The 18,309-nt window shown below is 36.5% G+C and overlaps 1 protein-coding gene across 8 annotated transcripts in view; it reads right to left on the bottom strand.

Annotated features, from left to right (window-relative positions):
- Positions 1–18,309, bottom strand: part of CPEB3 (cytoplasmic polyadenylation element binding protein 3) — a 188,395-nt gene that overhangs the window by 107,451 nt on the left and 62,635 nt on the right. For all 8 annotated transcript variants that reach the window (XM_075935182.2, XM_089780173.1, XM_089780174.1 and 5 more), the window contains exon 4: positions 3,152–3,208. In XM_075935182.2, the coding sequence (XP_075791297.1) occupies positions 3,152–3,208 (57 nt within the window). The remainder of the gene's footprint in view (positions 1–3,151; positions 3,209–18,309) is intronic.

Raw genomic sequence — 18,309 nt, 5'->3', positions numbered from 1 at the left:
TGCACTGTCCAAATCTATGTAACGTGTCTCTTCTCATACGCCATGCTGATCTGCCCCAGAATCAGGAACTAGCCATATGCCTTCACCTTCAAGGCTAATAAGATATAGATTTTTCTCAAGCTGTCAATCCATATGTTAACCTTTAAACAGATATCATGACACAACCTTAAGTATAGCTGTGCTGCCATGCCACTGTAATAAATGCCACTAAGAGCAAGGATAAGAAAAGCATTCATATGCTTTTAACTCATTTAATTGCAAGCTACCTCCCCCTACTATCTCACTGACTCATTACGGTTCCAGAACACCCACACACACTCTTTCCCCACCCCTCCAAGAACCCATCTGTCGACTCGACCCACTGATACCTAATTTGCACTAAGGTCAGATTCATGTTACAGCTCTCTGATAGCATAACTATGTTGGTCAGGGGCAAGAAGAGGTATGATTCCTAACAGACATAATATTCCTATACTGGTAAAGTGCTCTTAGTATGGACATGGTTTAAGATGTTAGGGAAAACACAATCCATTTCAAAACCCTGCTCAAATAATGGTCCCAGCCATTTTAGGCTGCTTTCATAAGGAATGTTTATATCCCTACTCCATCCCACACACAAACCCTATTACCAGCTCATTTCCCCAATTCTATCCATGAGCACTTTCAGATTTGACTTCCTAGATAAACACTATAAATAGAATGTACTGGGTGGATTTTTTACTCAGGGAGCCACTATAAGGATGCATATAAATTATGTATAAATTATAATGGACTTATGAAACAGTGTCAGTTCTCCAATTACCCACAGAGACAGTTCAACTGAAATCTCCATTGGGGAGTTCTTGGATTCAAAGTGTGATTATTTTGGCAGGAGATAAGGGATGTTTCTATTTGGACTAGTCATTCATGGTACACCTTACGGCAGTAGGATGGTCTGTCATATGTGACTAAACTAATAGAAATAAGGTCCTATATTTATCAGCAATGCATAGATATCTGTAGTAAACAGCAAAACAAAATACTGTACATTAAGTAGACTCAACAGCAAATCAACAAAAAAATTATGCTTACAGTGCAAAAGGTTTACAAAATCCCATGCAACCAACTACACCAGTAATAGGCAACCTAAGCTAGTGAGCAAGCTGCATGAGTGTCCCTCCATCTCAGTGGTCTGCAAAACTGTTATATCCAAGACAGGATAGGGTATTTTTGCTAACTACACTGGAATGCCTAGAATTTGTGGGGTATGCGGATAGAATTGCAGCAGTGCTTTGATTGGTTTCAAAGGGAGCACCTGATTCTTACAGTCAATGTTGTGTTCAAATCAGCACCCAATCACTTCATGTGACCTTGATTTATGTACAGGTCACTTGAGTAATACTGGCAGGGAAAAAAAACAATATGGATGGAACAAGCAGAATCTGGCGACCCTGTATGTGGGCAATGGTAAACAAAATGTTTTGCATATCAAACATTAGAACCCTGATAGTTCCATTGCCCATCACTGCCCACCACTAATTTATACCCTGATCAAGTCCTTAACATGGAACAAACATGATTTGGGGATATTCTACAAGCTTTCGACTTTGTGGCAAATTTAATCCATAGAAATAGACTCAGGTGAAGGAAATATACCTCTTCACTTACTTTGCTGAAGTTATGTATACATTTTATAAATATTTCTAAGTCTTTGTTTATAAAAGTTTCTGAGTATTGCTGAATTTTCAACAATTCCACGATTTACATAATAAAAATGTGAATGTTAATAATCATTCTGCTTATTATGCATAGCCATATATATCAAGCTTGAAAGGGTCCATTATCATTATCATCATCATTAGCGAAATCAGCAGGAAATGACACATACTGTAGAACATCAGCACTCAAACAGATACAGTGCAAGGTATTGCCATTCTACTAAAAATAAGGTTAACTATTTCTATGGATAATGTTAAAAATAGAATACATTCAACTACTTTGAAAGGAAATGTTTACACAAAAAGCCCAATTATATATTTTGCTGTTCCAGTGGGGAACTCAAGTTTATACTGAACACCCACTTCAGCAATCACTCTTTTACAGGAATTTAGCCTGTATTCATATTTAAATTGTTTATAAAAATTAAATAAATTAAAATTAATGTTTACATGTCACAATTATAGTGTGATAACACAAAAGACTGCATCAGTGCATTGAAATGCCTAACTTAAAAATAATTAACACTCATGCTTCCTAAGACCTGTCTTTGTGCCAAAGCACAGCAGCAAGGTTTTTAAGTTGTTTCCTCCCCTCTACACTTTAGAGCAGCTCTGTCAATAGTGGTTTTAGTCATATTGAGAATTTCTATTCAATTAAATATGACTGATCCTTTCACAACAGTTTATGTGCCTTATGCTAAAATATTGCATACCAGCAGCTACGTATGATTACATCACTCTAGAAAAAACAATTTTATAATCAATTGTTGAAAAACTAAAAAAAAAAGAAAAAAAAAAGGAGCACACAACAGCAATTTTTGTAGGATATATAAACAGCTCTAAATAAAGAAGCTTGATAATTTAGCAAAAAAATCCAAATGGCTATTTACTAAAGAGTAAGAACTTGTTTGAAGTTCTATGCATAAGATAAAACCAAATTTTAAAGTTTGAATTGTAGTACATATAAAAAGAGTCTCATTTGGAAGATCCTCAGACTTCACCAATACATATTGTTGATTGGGAAAAAATTTGTTGGGGATGCCACACACCAAAAGTATACGTTAAAAAACTACTTAGAGTCAGAGACCAAGCATAATAAATTTCAGCAAGATTTGAACACATGAAAACAGGAAGCTATAATGTAAAGTTGCACAATTTTAAGTATAATAGACATTACCAGGTGCCCAAAGAAGTATACACAGCATATGTAAAAAAAAGTGTTCCATTATCAATCATACCAAGAAAACGTATATTAACTGAATGATTATAATATCCACAAATTTAAGTTTTTATTGATTTAGTAAGTTATAATTAAATATATACACACATTTTATTTTCCAAATCTTTTCTACAAATACATACATTTACACATACATGTATACATACATAAATATAAGAACATATTGTAAAAAATATTTTTCATGTCAAAAACTTTGTTATAACAAACTACTTACTGTTAAGAGCCATAATATTATCCGTTCCTGGATGATGGAAGTTTATTCCCATTCGCCCTATAAAGTAAACAGAGTATTTATTAATATCACACAACACATCACATGGGCTAAAATTCAATACCTTATTTTGAAACTGAATGAATCCCAAAGTTAAATCTACCATTGCAAGAAGTCATGCTATTTGTAAAAGGTCATGTTATTTGTGATTTCAGTCTGCCAGAATGAACATCTAGGTGATCAGACTTAAAATATACAATATATATATAATTTAAGTCAAAATACTGAAACCAAGCAACAAACCAATTTCAAGAACAATGCAGACTGTAATAATGATTCTCTAAGAACTCTCAGTTTGCCTTATGCTTTATTCAAGAGACAGAACTTTATCACTCAAGCTTGTACTTACACTTCACTGAAACTGTATATTTTATGTTAGTCTTCTAAGTAAGTAGCATAAATGACCAACATACTTTAAAAGCCCCACAAAATTGAAATGGCAACAAGGAATTCAGCATTTTGCATGATAGTTTCTACACAATATCAAGTTTCTCTCTGGATATTCTAGAGATCGGAAGGGAGAATAAAAAAATCATACTTTTCCCCCATAGAGATAGGCCCCACAGCTCCAATTGTCCGGCCAGCCGGACCACTTCCAGGTTCCAGTTGGTGCCGGACTATCGGGAGCACCGGACCACTGAATGCCCGACAATTGGAGTTTTATATGATCTTTTCCCATGCTACATGGAAGAAGAAAAAAAAAAAAAAAACAGTCTACACGTCTACAATACTGCTCGGCTCGATGCTCTGAGATCCATCCATCTACGGTCGAGATAGCATATCTAAGAGCTGCCAAACTGACCGCAGATCACTCTGCAGTCTATCCCTCTACTGGATGAGAAGAGCAAGGGAAGTTGATGGGAGAATTTCTCCCATTGACCCCCTATGTTGTAGACTTTGCAGTAACGTGACCTAAAGTGTGTCAACTCCTACATAATTCACATAGCTGGAGTTGGTTACCTTAGGTCAACTTACCCTGGTAGTGAAGATGTAGCCTAAGATTATTGTGGCTCAGTCCATGTTCTGATGCTACCCTTAGAATTGTGATTTACCTATCTCTTTCTGACTTAAAGGCTAATATTAATTGCTTGGGTAGGGCGAAAACCTGATATAGTAGGATTTGAAACAGAGCTCAAGACTTACTTTGCTAAAGGAACAACATGTTAATTAGTTTATTTAATATAGATGTCCTTCCCCACTCATACCCAATGGTTCTGAAGATAAAATTAAAATTTCACTCTGTTTTTAGCAAGTCTATCCTGAAAAGAAAATGGAGTACAATCTGTTTCTCCCTCTCATTTCTAGGTAGAAACTGAAAACATGAGAGCTTTCCATCCGAAATCACAAAAGACTATGCTATTGTAATGACTAGTCTTTGTGCACCGATGTAACATTCTCATTCAAGACACTTCCATAAGCATTTAAGAAAAAAAGATTTTTTTCATAATCAATCATTTTCATTAATTTGGAAAAGCTACAGTAAACAAAACTAAATATTGCCATAATAGTTGCTTTTTTTGGTATGGAGTGGCAACACAGAATTTTCACTTTACAAATTATAAGTCAAAAGTTCTTCCAAGCACTCCATAAACTATTTCAGACTCTCCAACTGGATACTAAAGTTCAGTGTATTTTTGTGTTACTGTGTATTTTTGGTGCTTCAGAAACACTGACACAGCCATTATTTCAGTTAGTATAAGAGTAAGAATAATAGCTATCAGTACTGAAAAGCAATTATTTAATTTTAACAATTATGCTTTTACATTCTTCAAAACTGATAAAGTTTTAAAGAAGCTAGAAATTCCAATTCTGATGAAGGTGGTTTTGGTTTTCGTTTGACAAAGCTGAAATTCTGTTTAGCAACAAAAATAGAATCAAGCGTGCAACATTTAATAGTAGGTTTTTTTTCAGGCAATCATTGTGCCAGGTGCTGCCTGCATGACATTTTGTCACCTGCCCTTGGCCAGCTATTTTTAAGTTTTCTTTTCAGCTATCTTTCAAGAGTAGCAAAAATATAGGGTTGTACTAGCAAGGAGACATGTATTTACTGAGCTACGTGAGCTTGTAAGAAAGGTCTCATCAAGCTATTAAGACACACACCCACACACACCGTCAATAAGTTAATTCCCTTAATAAACAGCAAAAATGAGTGGCAAATACACTCTTGTATTAATAGCATAGTAAATATGAATGATCTAATCAGCACTGGAGAGTTAGAAATCTATCCTGTACAGCTTTGAAAAGACTCAGACTGTGAATGGTACATTGTATTGCATTAACTGCAGGATTTATTAGTATGTTATACAGCCAATTACTCAGTGTAAAGATAGTAGGCCAAAGACAAATGATGAAGTTTCACATATGCATTTCAGCATCAACAAAATGTTAACAAAATCCTCTGTGTAAATCTGCCATTTGAAACCAAGAACATATTTCAAGGAGAAGACTGGTAAAAAAATAGATATGATTGATTTGGAAAATCATCACTTTAGGAGTGCATGTATAGCAGTTGCTCTCCAGAACTATACCACATATCCCATTACAGTATCAACACTATAAAATACCTTTAGTCAAAACAGTTCCTCTTATTAATTAACTTTAAAAGCCACAGGAAAAATGCAGCATGAGAAGTCTGGAACAAAAGATGCTAGGGATTGAGAATTAGACATGGACACTCACATTTCATTCAGGTCACAAAAATGTCTTCTGAAACCTAGTCAGTGTACTTGAGCCACACCTGACATTTTCAGTTTGTTGGTCTTAGTTTCACACTTATCTTCTCTGCATAGTTTCAATTATGTGCTTTGCTAGCAAACCTGTAATAGGTATTTTTAGGCTGCAAAATTTTTCTCTATGCATAACCAAAACTTATTAAAAAACTTAAAAAATAACAAATAGTTTAGCAGCACCTTAAAGGCTAACAAAATATGTAGATGGTATCATGAGATTTCATGGGTACAACCAACTTCTTCAAGTGATTGGTGTATTGCAAATCCAGATCCAAGAATAAGTAAGGGAACGGGGTGGGAGAAGAGGAGGGAAAAAGAGAAAAAAATAGTAAACTGGATTGTTCAAGTTACAAGAGGTTGATGAGAACATGTGCACCTCTATAAGTACCAATTGTTGGTTGGTTAAGTCATTAGAATGTGGAAGTCAGCCAGTTTCTCTATTCATTTCTCCACGAAAGCTCATGATACCATCTACATGTTTTCTTAGTCTTTAAGGTGCTGCTGGACTGTTCATTGTTTAAGTTTTTCCAGTTACAGACTAACTCAGCTACCCCCTGAACCTCAAAAACTTATGGTCAATCTCTAAATCTTTCCCATGCCATGAGATGTTACATAGAGCACAAAAAAGGCTCTGACCACCCCGTCCCCAATCTATTCTGAACTGTTCTTTGCAAGTTCTCCAAGTTAGATCTTATAAGTTTTCCCTTTCTAAAGGCTGTGGATTCTCACTGTTGGCCTGTTTAACATGTTTCTTCAGCTGTCCACAGGGATTCCTGCCATGACAGATGTTCTGGCATCATTCTTGACCATTACAGATATTTCCATCTTCTTCTCAGGATAACTATAGAGATTAGTTGTTGAACTCAATCTTGACTTTTGTTGTAAATGTATTCTATGTAATACCAGCATTTCCCTGAGGTATTTGCTTTTGAATGTATTTAGACATCTGTCTATACCGTTTGTGTTTTTCCAGCTTTCCTCATCAATATGTTAAGATGGAAATAACATTTGAGTTGAAGATTCATAGTTTGGTCTTTAAAGTTTTAGATTTTCAAGGAACAAATCTTTTAAAGATGATGAATGCAGCTGTTGCCAATTCCTAAATATTTCTTCTGGATAGCTCTACTAGCTTGTACTGGCGAGGTATGCGAATTGACTCACCTCTTGTATTCCTAAGCCTTTTAACATAATACTTTTGTGGGTTGCTGGATTTCTCATTAGATTTTTTTTTTCAAAACTAATTAACCCCATATTTGTTGAAATGCTGGTCTTTGCAGGTTGGTTGAGCTGTCAATTAGAAGAGATGTCAGCAAGATCTTAATCTTTAGTGTACTGTTGCTGAACCTGTAATGCCTGTGTGGTATCTCCTATTTGGCATTGACTTTTTCTTGAAATCAGTGCCAAATAGGAGAGGCAAGAGAAAGCATCCTTTTTTGACACAAATATCTATATTAAACTACTTACTCAAGACTGCATGTACTTTAACCATGTATGCTGTACCTTGTTATTAATCCTTGATATTTTTGTTGGCATACCAGAACACTTAGGCTATGTCTAAACTATGAACCTCTTGCAGAAGATCAAATGCAAATGGAGCACACGAAAAACAGAGAAAGAAAAGCTCTTGTGCAAAAAGGGGGGTTTTTGCACAAAAAGGCACCGTTTATACAGTGCTTTTTTGTGCAAAAACCTCTAACGCAAAAGGGGAAGAGGACACGCAAATGAGAGTGATATATAGCGCTCCATTTGCATTTGCTCTTCTGCAAGAGGATCTTAGTTTAGACGTAGCCCTAGTGAGGGAATTGTGATACATATTGTTAAATACTTTCATCTGATAAGATTATAGTGAATTGATTCTCTCATTTAATGCTCTTTTCGATGATTATTCTGAGGGTGAAAATCTGGTCAACACATGGTTTTCTAGTAAAAATCCAACCTGGTCCTCTCTTCGCTTTGCTTCAACTATTTGGTTTTTTCTGCTTAAGACAATATACCCCCTTCATTGACTGGCAAAACATGCATGGGTTTTGGACTAGAGCCAATGGTCTAATGTTCCAGAAACCTACTTCAACAGTTTGTTTTATATCATTAGCAAAATACCTCTCAGAGTCTTGGCTTCCTGATGACTTTCACCAAGACTCATAATTTTCATTAAGCAGGATTCATTGCTTTAGTTTGTTTCTTAACTTGTTTTTTCCAGTGAGCACTGGTTGTTGGCCTATCACTCTTGAGGAAAAAACCCTCAATCTTGAGGAAAAAAGGACTGTATTTTGTCTGATCTCTACTCATTGACCTGCCAGATTATCATAAACAATTACTCTGCAGACTATGCCAGGAGAGGTTCTTATTCCTTTTAGGATAAGCTAGTTACAAATTATAAGAGGACACAATATTCATGCTAGTTAGAAATCAGGACTGACAGCAAGTTATCACATCAGTTTCAACATCACAGTTGAATAATACTACATACAGTGGATCTGCACACCTTAAGAATTGCATAAAAAGTATAATTCCTAATATTCATATACATGGTCTCATATACAACAATTCATGTTCTTTAAGAAAGCTAGTAATATTATACTATCTATTCAATAAGATAACACATTACATCCAAAAAGAATAGATAAAAATAATGGTGGCTAAAATTCCATTTTATGACCAATGCTAAATCTATCATGAAAGCTTCAACATTTATATTACATATTAGTGATTAATGTAGTTGCTAATACTATAAAAAGGTCCTAAAAATGTATGCATTTTGTACACCATCTTAAGATAATCTTAGATAAGAAAAAGTTATGTAAAGAAATCTGTGTACCACCTGTTCTTCTGGATGGAAGTTAGGACATTTTTAGTTTAAAATTGCCTAAACTAGGAGAATACATTTTGATTTATCTCATTCCTGATTAAGAGTTGCTTCTTGTTTACTTGAAGTCCATGTAATTTGAAATCAGACGACACATCACTGAGTCATTGTGCTCTATAAAGCCATATTTAAAACTTCGATTTAATTTCCCATCCTAAATCAACTTCCCACCAGACAAGCAATAGTTGGAAGTACCAGAGAAGTGGCACTTAGCCATGGAGAGTGCCTTTATCCATTTTAGCAGAATGAAATTGAGAACCTGAGCAGATGCCTTTTGAAACCACTTTCTCAGCTGGAAGAATAATGGCCACATTAGAGTGCCTTGAAGGTAAGAAGGATTCCTGAAAGGTCCAACAGGCATATAAGTAATTCTCCCTCTTTACCCAGAAATCAAGAGAGTAATTAAAATGTGGATAGCTAAGCCATGTTTTGATTTCAAAATCATGTATTCTATGTCTTCTAGAAAACAAAAAGGGGAAAATAGCATGGCTTAAAATAGAAAAAACCCTTTCAAAAAAATCAAGAGTCCGTTCTCAACTAACATTCATAACCAAAAGGAAAAAAAATGCTCAGGATGCAGGAAGACCTAAAAGTTAAGATATCACGTATATAAATCTGTGCACATGACTTCAACTGACCGGATTTAGGTCAGTGACTCCACACATTCCAGCAGACAAGGGAATTTTATTTTAATAATTGCATCTTTACCAGGATATGATCCAGTTATACAATGTCAGTAATTAATAAGAATAAGGGCACAGATTCAGTACACTGTTGCTCATTCAACCTGTATACATTTCATAAACTTACACAGCACTGTACCAATATACCAGGCAAAAAAAGTACAGCTGTAATAGCAATAACGCTAAAGTTAACATTTTGAAGGCTTACAAAAAATTAATTCTGAAGCACCCAAATGGAACTAAAGAACATCAAGAAACATCACCTATAATTTAAGCACCTATTTCTAACCTTCAGTCTGTCAATGTGTACTTACAGAACATGGAGACTACTGTTTAATACAGCCAGACACGAGACTCATTCATCGTAGATGTCATGGTATGTGATTTTCTCACTGCACCAATGAACATAATAGTGACCTGCACTGTACATGTCTGACAATTACCAGTTATGAGAATTGTTTGTATTAATGTAAAAAAGCAGAAGCCTCAACAGTTTGAGTACGTTTTTCTAACTTTCACTGGACAAAAATATATGCTGTTACTGATTAGTGCAAAGTAGGAGCAAGAGAACAATAAAATATTAACAAGCACTATTCCTCAGTCAAAATACTTATGCTGCTGTTACATAATTATAAAGATGCCACATGTAATACAGGAGGGTCTTCAAGCAGCAGAAGACTATTTAGCTCACAGATGGTCACAATTTCCATAACATTATTTTATCTAGTATATCAATTTTAAAGTAAATCCTATTGTGCAGCATCAACATTGTACAACACACCCATCTTGGTTAAACCTCTTTTACTAAAAGCGGAAAGAAGGCAAATTGATAACCTTGCTGGAGAAAAATTACCTTCGCCCACAAATATTTTTAATGTATAATTTTCTTTATAAGATGCTGGGTTTTAAAGTAGGTAAGAGAAAATTGAGTTATCAGGATTGCAGGCATACATGAAACCATAAATCAATATGAGGATGTGTCAGGGAAGATTTTTAAAAGTACCAGTTAATGTCTGCATGTCCAATCTAACTTAAAAGAAAAAAAACCACTGAGCATCTAGGGAAACATGCCAAAGAATAGATACAGGTGATGTAGGCAACGAAGTGGTAAACACACTCATGAAAAACTTATGAGATCAATTTGATTTTTATTAAGGATATAAACCCTCATGCTTCAGTGTAAAACCAGAAAACTCCGATGGCATAGAAAGAATTTCTCCTTGTGGGCAGGTTATTCCATAGTCACCTCCTGTGTGGTTTATTTCAACTTACTCTAAAATCTTCCAGCACAATGATCCAAGTCAAGATACTGAACTAGATGGACCATTTGTTTGATCCAGGATGGCAATAAGTGTCCACACATAGGTGGAAAAAGAAAAAACAACAAGCCTTTTGGTCTAGTGCAAAGATTAAAGGAAATATGTATGTTTTTCCCCTTTGAACAAACTATTGCACTAATCTCAGGTTTTTTTCCTCACTGTCCCTTCTTCATCAACATTTGCAGGAAGGATACTGGTAGGGTATGAAAGGGAATGAGACATTAAGAAATGGGTAGTTTGCTACAACTAAAGTTCTTCTGTATTTTTTCCTACAGAAAGTGTTGTGAAGACTTGACTTGTGAATATTACTTTTAGAGATGAGATTCCAATATAAAACAATTTAGGAACATTCATTTTTAATTTCAATGAGAAATTGTTAATTTTAGTGCAACTTACATATAGTTCAGCTGCAGACTGCAAGGACACAAATCTGATCCTCTCATTTCCTGTCAACCTTCCTTTGGTTATGCCACAAGACTAATTTATTTGCCAAAGCATCCTCCAAAGAATTAGAACAGAAAGTGGACTTCAAGGTAAATGTCAGCAGTTAGCTGAAGAGTAGGATGGAAAATTACCTGTCCGCTCTGGGACCGATTCCATTGTACCCTAACCTATGTAGACAACTTGGATATTATAGGACCTATGAGATTAATTAACAAAATAGCTGGATAAACTAAACAAATTTAAATAATTGTAGCAGTTGGACATCTGACCCCTATGGAATCACTAAAAGGACTAGAAAAGTAATATTGTTGCTATTTATACGGCTGGAAAGGGAATAGCTGTTAAATATACAATTTATAATAATTAGATAGATTCTTCAGTTGCCATACCAACTACAGAGATTTATTCTCCAATGTTATTCTTGACTAAGTCTCAGAATACTGGAAGCTAAGATACCACAACATGGCCTTTAAAAATGTATTCAAAACCACATTTGTTTTTAAAGGAGATCAGCCATTTATTTTTGGCTTCTAAAAGAGATTTCTAATGAGAAACAAAATTTTCATCCATAGGAAAATATCTATTTGTACAGAATGACCTCAAATTACAAAGAGTTAAAAATTTTAAAATATTTTTATTGACTAAAATATGAAAGCTATGTTCTGGTGGAGAATAAATATATGGTAAGAGAAAAATAGTTGATTTTTTGCTAATTATATGGGTCCTGTTATATATAGAGGTAAATAACAGCTCTGCTAGAGAATATTGTGCTTTATATTAGCCCCCACTAACCCAGTAAGGTCTTTAAAAACAGGTAAGCCCCTCTATTACCCTTGCAAACAACATAATATTAAATACATAAGGCAACAGTAATGGGATATAGCACTGAGAATTTAGATGAAAGGAAGGACTTTCATGCTTACGCTTTCCAAACAAGATACTCCTGAGTATCTGATGTATATGTACTCAGTCTCAAATAAACAATCACAAACTAACATGGGCAATGGGGAAATAGAAAATAGTATACATATATTTCTATGTTATCAGAAGTAGTAAAATCCAACTTCGAAACCATGATTTGAGTGTGCTGTTTCTGCATAATCAGATTTAAGGAATATGCCTCCTGGTGTCTACGAACAGAAGCCTCTTTTTCTGTATGGCTGAGGCACTTCTTCCAAGGCCCTCATGTTTAATAGATCTTATCTGCTCTGAGCAATTTTACCTAAGGAAGATTAGTAATGTAAAATCGCGAGTATAGTGCACACTTTTTTCCCAGGTTTTTTAGCGTCAAAGTCAGGATGCGCATTATATATGTGAGTTATTTTTTAAAGTTTTATTTTGGCAGTTCTGTGTCAGTTAATTAATTGCTGGACACCAGATGTGAAGTTGAATTTTATTACCATAGACAAGCAAGCATATCGACTTTGAAAAAAAGTAAGTAAAAGTAAATCAATACTCTAGTTCAGACATGCAAATATATTAATACTCTGTTTCGTTGAGAGAAATTGATCTTCTACTCATCTTTGAAGCCCTCAAATTCGCTGTTATAATCTTCCTTGAACAGACGAGCAATGTCTTCTGGGGTATAGCCCTTGACATTTTCATCCAGGTAATACAAGTCATTGTCGTCTTTGCCTAATTCATCGTTGCTCGGATCGCGCGCATCATCCGTCCACAGGGCATCATCCTTGCTGCCATCCATTGCATTAGAAATGCTGCATTTCAGAAACCCCTTCCTTATGATAGTGGGATCAAGTTGAAGCCAGACATCTGCTATCTACTGGGTCACGTCTTGCAGCGTCAGTGTTCGCATACGTCCATCTGCAGTAAATGTATGTTCACCTTCCAACACCCAGGTGTTCCATTTCCTGCATAGTGCATCTTTCATTGGCATGTTAACTATCACATCAAGCGGTTGCAACATTTTGGTCATTCCACCAGGAATAATTGCCAAGTCTGTTTTGTCATGCTGAAGCATTTTCTTGATTGAAGGCATACGATGACAATGAAATGCATCCAAAACTATTACAGACCACTTTCTCATAAGTCCACCCGGCCGCTTCGCCCCAACTGTCTGTAGCCAATCAAGCATTAAAGCTTCATCAATCCAGCCTTTAGGGTGAACACGCACGTAAACAGTCTTCGGGAACATAACTTTTTTGGCATGATCTTGCGCTTAAAGACGATATAAGGTGGCAGCTTCATTCTGTCGGCTATGCAAGCAAGCATAACGGTATACCTCAACTTTTCATGCCCTGTGGTAGCAATTGGTACGGTCTTGGCACCCTTCACTTCTAGCATTCTATCATAAGGATTATCGAAATTTAAAGCTGTGTGGTCTGTATTACTGATTAATGAAAGGTCGTACCTGTGTTCCTTGCATAGTTTTATGATAAACTTCTGGATCTGTAGTAATCTGGCGTCAGAGTCCACGGGTAGCTGTGCAATTGTCATTCATTGTCAGACCGATAGGCCATGCCGATGTATGAACTGATCACCCCAGCCATACAAAGCTTTAGACCTGCCTGTGTTAGCATTGTGGAGGTTCGAGTGAAGGTTTTGACCATTGCAAAAAATGAGTGCTAATGCCACTGCCTTGCTGTCGACACTCTGTAATCCGTTCAAGCAGTTTGGCCTCCATCTCCGGATATGCAGCGCTTTGACCTCACTCAGCCATCTTGGTCCGAGGCATCGCTTGCAGGCTCTCTTTTACCCATCTCCAAAGTCGAATGTTCAACTCTGCTATGCCATCAAATTCGCGGCTGGCGGCTCTGTTGCCATGAGCCTCAGCCTAGCTAAGTACCTAAAGTTTTTCAGCTGCAGTGTAAGATCGTCGACAACTCATGGTATCACAAAGAGCATCGAAATGCCACGCATTATATAGTCGTACGCTCACATGCAATCAACCAGCAATGGAAAAAGGCAGGAAATACAGCAAATTCAGGGTGAGCATTATATATAGGAGTATAGATTTTTTCATTATAAGATTCAAAAGCCAGGGTGCACATTATACATTGGTGCACCCAAACGCAACATCTCATTATATTTGAGATTTTACGGTAATCTAAGGGGATGAGAGGCAACACCGGGAAGTCCTAAACCCAAACGCAACATCTCTTGTACCCAGCAAGCTATAATAATTAAATGTGTAATTGTAGATCTTTTGTGAGGTCTCATATGCTCCAATACCAAACCTCATCTTGAAAGCCACTAGATTACCCCTGGTGCATGGTAAGTGCTTCATTTGTTAAGACCCTTTGAATCACTGGGCCCCAGAACAATTGTCCCCACTGCCCTCCTGCTCTTGAGCCTGACCAGAAATCCTAGTGACCAGGAAAACAGGCAAAGCTGAACAAGTCCCCTGCATAGGCAGTGCCATGATAAATAATTCAATTACATAATCTCTAGACACAAAGTCCCCCCTGCCCCTTTTCCAGATTGGCGTTGAGAATCCTGTCCTGTCCACTACCAATTTTGTTGGCACCAAGCCCAAAGGAAATAAACTCAAAGTATCCCAGCACAAAGTGGCCAAACACCTTGTCAGAACGAAGAAATGCACGTCACTTTCACTGCATTTGTAAGACCTATACTAAAAAGCAACGATCTAGGAACTGATTTCCCCCTACACAGAACCAATAGGAAAGCAAGAAGGGGCATAGATATCTCCAAGGAGAGAAGAGATTAACCCTACTTCGAAGTAAAAACTAAGACAAAGATCTTTGGCCTAACTTTATGGTCCTGTTTTTTTTTTTTTTAAATCTTAGCCTAGATATGTAATGGCACAACTAAAATATACCAAAAGGAATTTGGAAACACTCTCTATCCCCCTTCTCTCCACCCCCACTCCTCAGGGGGTAAATATCAAAATCAAAAAAACATTTTAGGTATAGCGAGAAAATCCCAAAATTGCCATCTGGCTCTTGAAAAGGAAGGAGCAGAAGCAGTTTGGGACCACACTTCTTTTATTAAGTCTGCTTCAAAAATCTACTGGCAAACAATGGGGTTCCTGGGGCCTCAGGAGACACCACTTTCCCCAAAGATTTCTGAGGCTCTGTGGTGCTCGGAGCAAAATGTTACATGAGCATGAAAATATTTCGGCCATCTGAGAGTACGTCTACACTGCACAGCTAATTTGGGATTCTGCCATCTACACAAACCGCCCATTATTTTGAAATTTTTGTCATCCCAGTAAATCTTGTTGCACGAGGAATAAGGGATGGCTTAAAATAGTGTGTTATTTTGAAATTTGGCGCTATGTAGATTGCCAAATTTCAAAATAAGGTATTTTGAAATAGTTTGAAATAAGATACACTATTTGTATCTTTGGGGTGAGTTTAGGGTGCTGTGTAGAAGCACCCTGAAAGAAAACTGAATATTTATTAAAGAGTTTGTTCATTGCCCAGTGGCAGGCTGACATTTTCTCTGAAACAGTCATGCTGCCTCTGCAACAAGCTTGAGCTTCCAAGATTTGTATAGTTTGGAAGGCAGATTGAAACTTTTTACTAGAATGAGCTAATGCTTGCCTCTATTTTCCAGAAACAGTGCTTTTGCTATTTTTCTTTTCACCTCTCCCATCTGTTTAAAAGATTGTACAAGACGAACTAATATGATTAATAATGCTAACTGATATATTAGTATATCCTAGCAAAAGTAATTTCAGAGAATTAGCCTAATTTACCAAGGGTGACCAATTCATTAATTGGAAAGGTGATCCTCTTAAATCAAAGGTACCCTAATTTGGGAGAAATCTTTCAGTTGAAACAAACTTGGAATGCTTGGATTTTAAAGTGGTAGCTCTACCTAATGAGCTAAATGATACCTTTACAACTACTCTCAGGAGGTGGACATCACCCCGCCATCGCTGAAACTTTCATTTACTATGAGTTACTTGCTATCCATGAAATAAATTGTAGTAGTTTGAGTAAGACAGAACATACTCCAGCATTTTCAGAAGAAGAAATCCTCAAGTTGAATCCTAGGAAGGCAGATGATGTTTGTAGGCAGAGGGAAACACTTGGAAGAACTATTTGGCTACGGCCACATGCCATCATAGATTAAGTCTGCAGTTTGATAGTTCTGGATTTCTCCCCTGTGCTGGCCCTGGATAGCAGCATCCGTGAGAAACTCCACCTATCAGCTCTAACTGGCTGGGGAGAACATGTTCCATCCTTGTTGATGACTTGGTAATGACCCTTGCACAGAAAACAAAACGTTATGCATGACAACTGATTCAGATTTGCTTGTTCTGAAATGTTTTTTGTAGTCCACATAAAGATATATTTATTAGCTTTTCACACATATGGTAGCTGTTTTACTTAGAAATTAACTTACCAGTCTCATCATGGACACCTGGATCTTAGATCATTAACACTGGAAAAAATTAGTTCCTGCTTCCCTCAAATATTTATTGTTGTGAGTCTGTGTACCTAATACACAGAAGCATAGGGCTGAAAGGGTTCCTGAAATATCATCTTAGTCCAATCTGGTGCACTCATGGCATGACTAAGTATCATCAAGACCATTCCTGACAGGTGTTTCTAACCTGCTCTTAAAAGTCTCCAATGACAGAGATTCCATAAATCTCCTTAGGTAATGTATTCAAGTGCTTAAATATTCTAAAAGTTAGGAATTTTTTCCTAATGTCCATCAAACTACCCTTGCTGCAATTTAAGCCCATTGCTTCTTATTTTCTTCAGAGGTTAAAGAGAACAATTTTTCCCTTTTCCTTGTAATAACCATTTTTGTACTTGAAAACTGTGCCACCCCCCCAGTTTTCTTTCCTCCATACTAAACAAAACTAATTTTTCAATCTTCCCTCATAAGATGTTTTCTATGCCTTTAATAATTGTGCTACTCTTCTCCGGACTTCCAATTTATCCACATCTTTCCTGAAATGCGGTGCCCAGAACTGGACACAATACTCCAATTGGGGTCTTACAAGCGCAGAGTAGAGCGGAAGAATGACATCTTGTGTCTTGCTCACAACACTCTTGTTAATGCATCCCAGAATCATGTTTGCAGAACTGACTTAACTGGGGGCTGTGTGTTGTGTAGTTTTGCCTTAATCTTTGTATTCATGACCGTCAGTGTGAAAAAAGCTATTTGCATATATATTTGCATGTATATGAAACTACACTTAAGTTGCAGCCCTCGGCATGTGCTGTATCACTGTGGCCCTTGAGGCTTCCAAAGCTGAGTAGCCCTGCTTTAGTCTTTCTTCAGAGACTCTGCTGGGGACTTGACTCTCTCTAACACAGACCGCGCACTTGAAAATATGCATTCACCTTATCCATCTAGTTTGAATAGCCTCATGTTTAGCTCTCTATTTAAAATGGGTAGTATCCCCATTGTTGTATGCCGTGCAGTTGTAGCTATGGCAGCCCCAGGATATTAGAAAACAAGATGGATAAGAAGATAATAAGGTGATAAGTAAGAATCATCATGAATTGATCAAGAACAACTTATGTCAAATCAATGTAATGGCTTTCTCTGACAGGGAAACAAACCTTGTTGATAGTGGGAAATGGTAGATGAGATATATAGTGACTTTAGTATGCCTTTTGATATGGTCTCACATGGTTCACTGACCTAGCAGGGATTAAAGTTATATTAAATATGTGAAAAATACTTCGGGTTGAGGTGTCTACTCAATCTCATTTTCATCACTTACATCAGTGTACTAAAAAGAAATGACCACGCTGCTGAAAAAGTGGTGGCTACTTTTTTTAAGGGTTTATCTGTGGGATATCACCTGCCATAATATGTATAATAACTTGCTAGAAAAATACATACATACCTCACTACTGCTACAATGAACATAAGCTATTCTTTTCCATTAATAGTGTTACAATATATACATGCTATTTTCTATTTCTCTTTGTAATACTGTTGCCTGAAGTAGCTTTCCCATTTTTAATAATTTTTAAAGGACCTAACACAAAACACATTACGAATCATTAGATAAAATGATACTGGTAAATTTTATAAGTATTTTTGGAGGGACAGTAATTCCCACAACACCTTTCTAGTCCAATTTTTACATATGTATTTTCCTACTTGA

The sequence above is a fragment of the Pelodiscus sinensis genome, chromosome 8 (genome assembly GCF_052426305.1).
Source record: "Pelodiscus sinensis isolate ZL-2025 chromosome 8, ASM5242630v1, whole genome shotgun sequence".
In the NCBI taxonomy this organism is placed as follows: Eukaryota; Metazoa; Chordata; order Testudines; family Trionychidae; genus Pelodiscus; species Pelodiscus sinensis.
The sequence above is the reverse complement of the archived record's forward strand: the minus strand, read 5'-3'. Positions and strand labels throughout refer to the sequence as shown.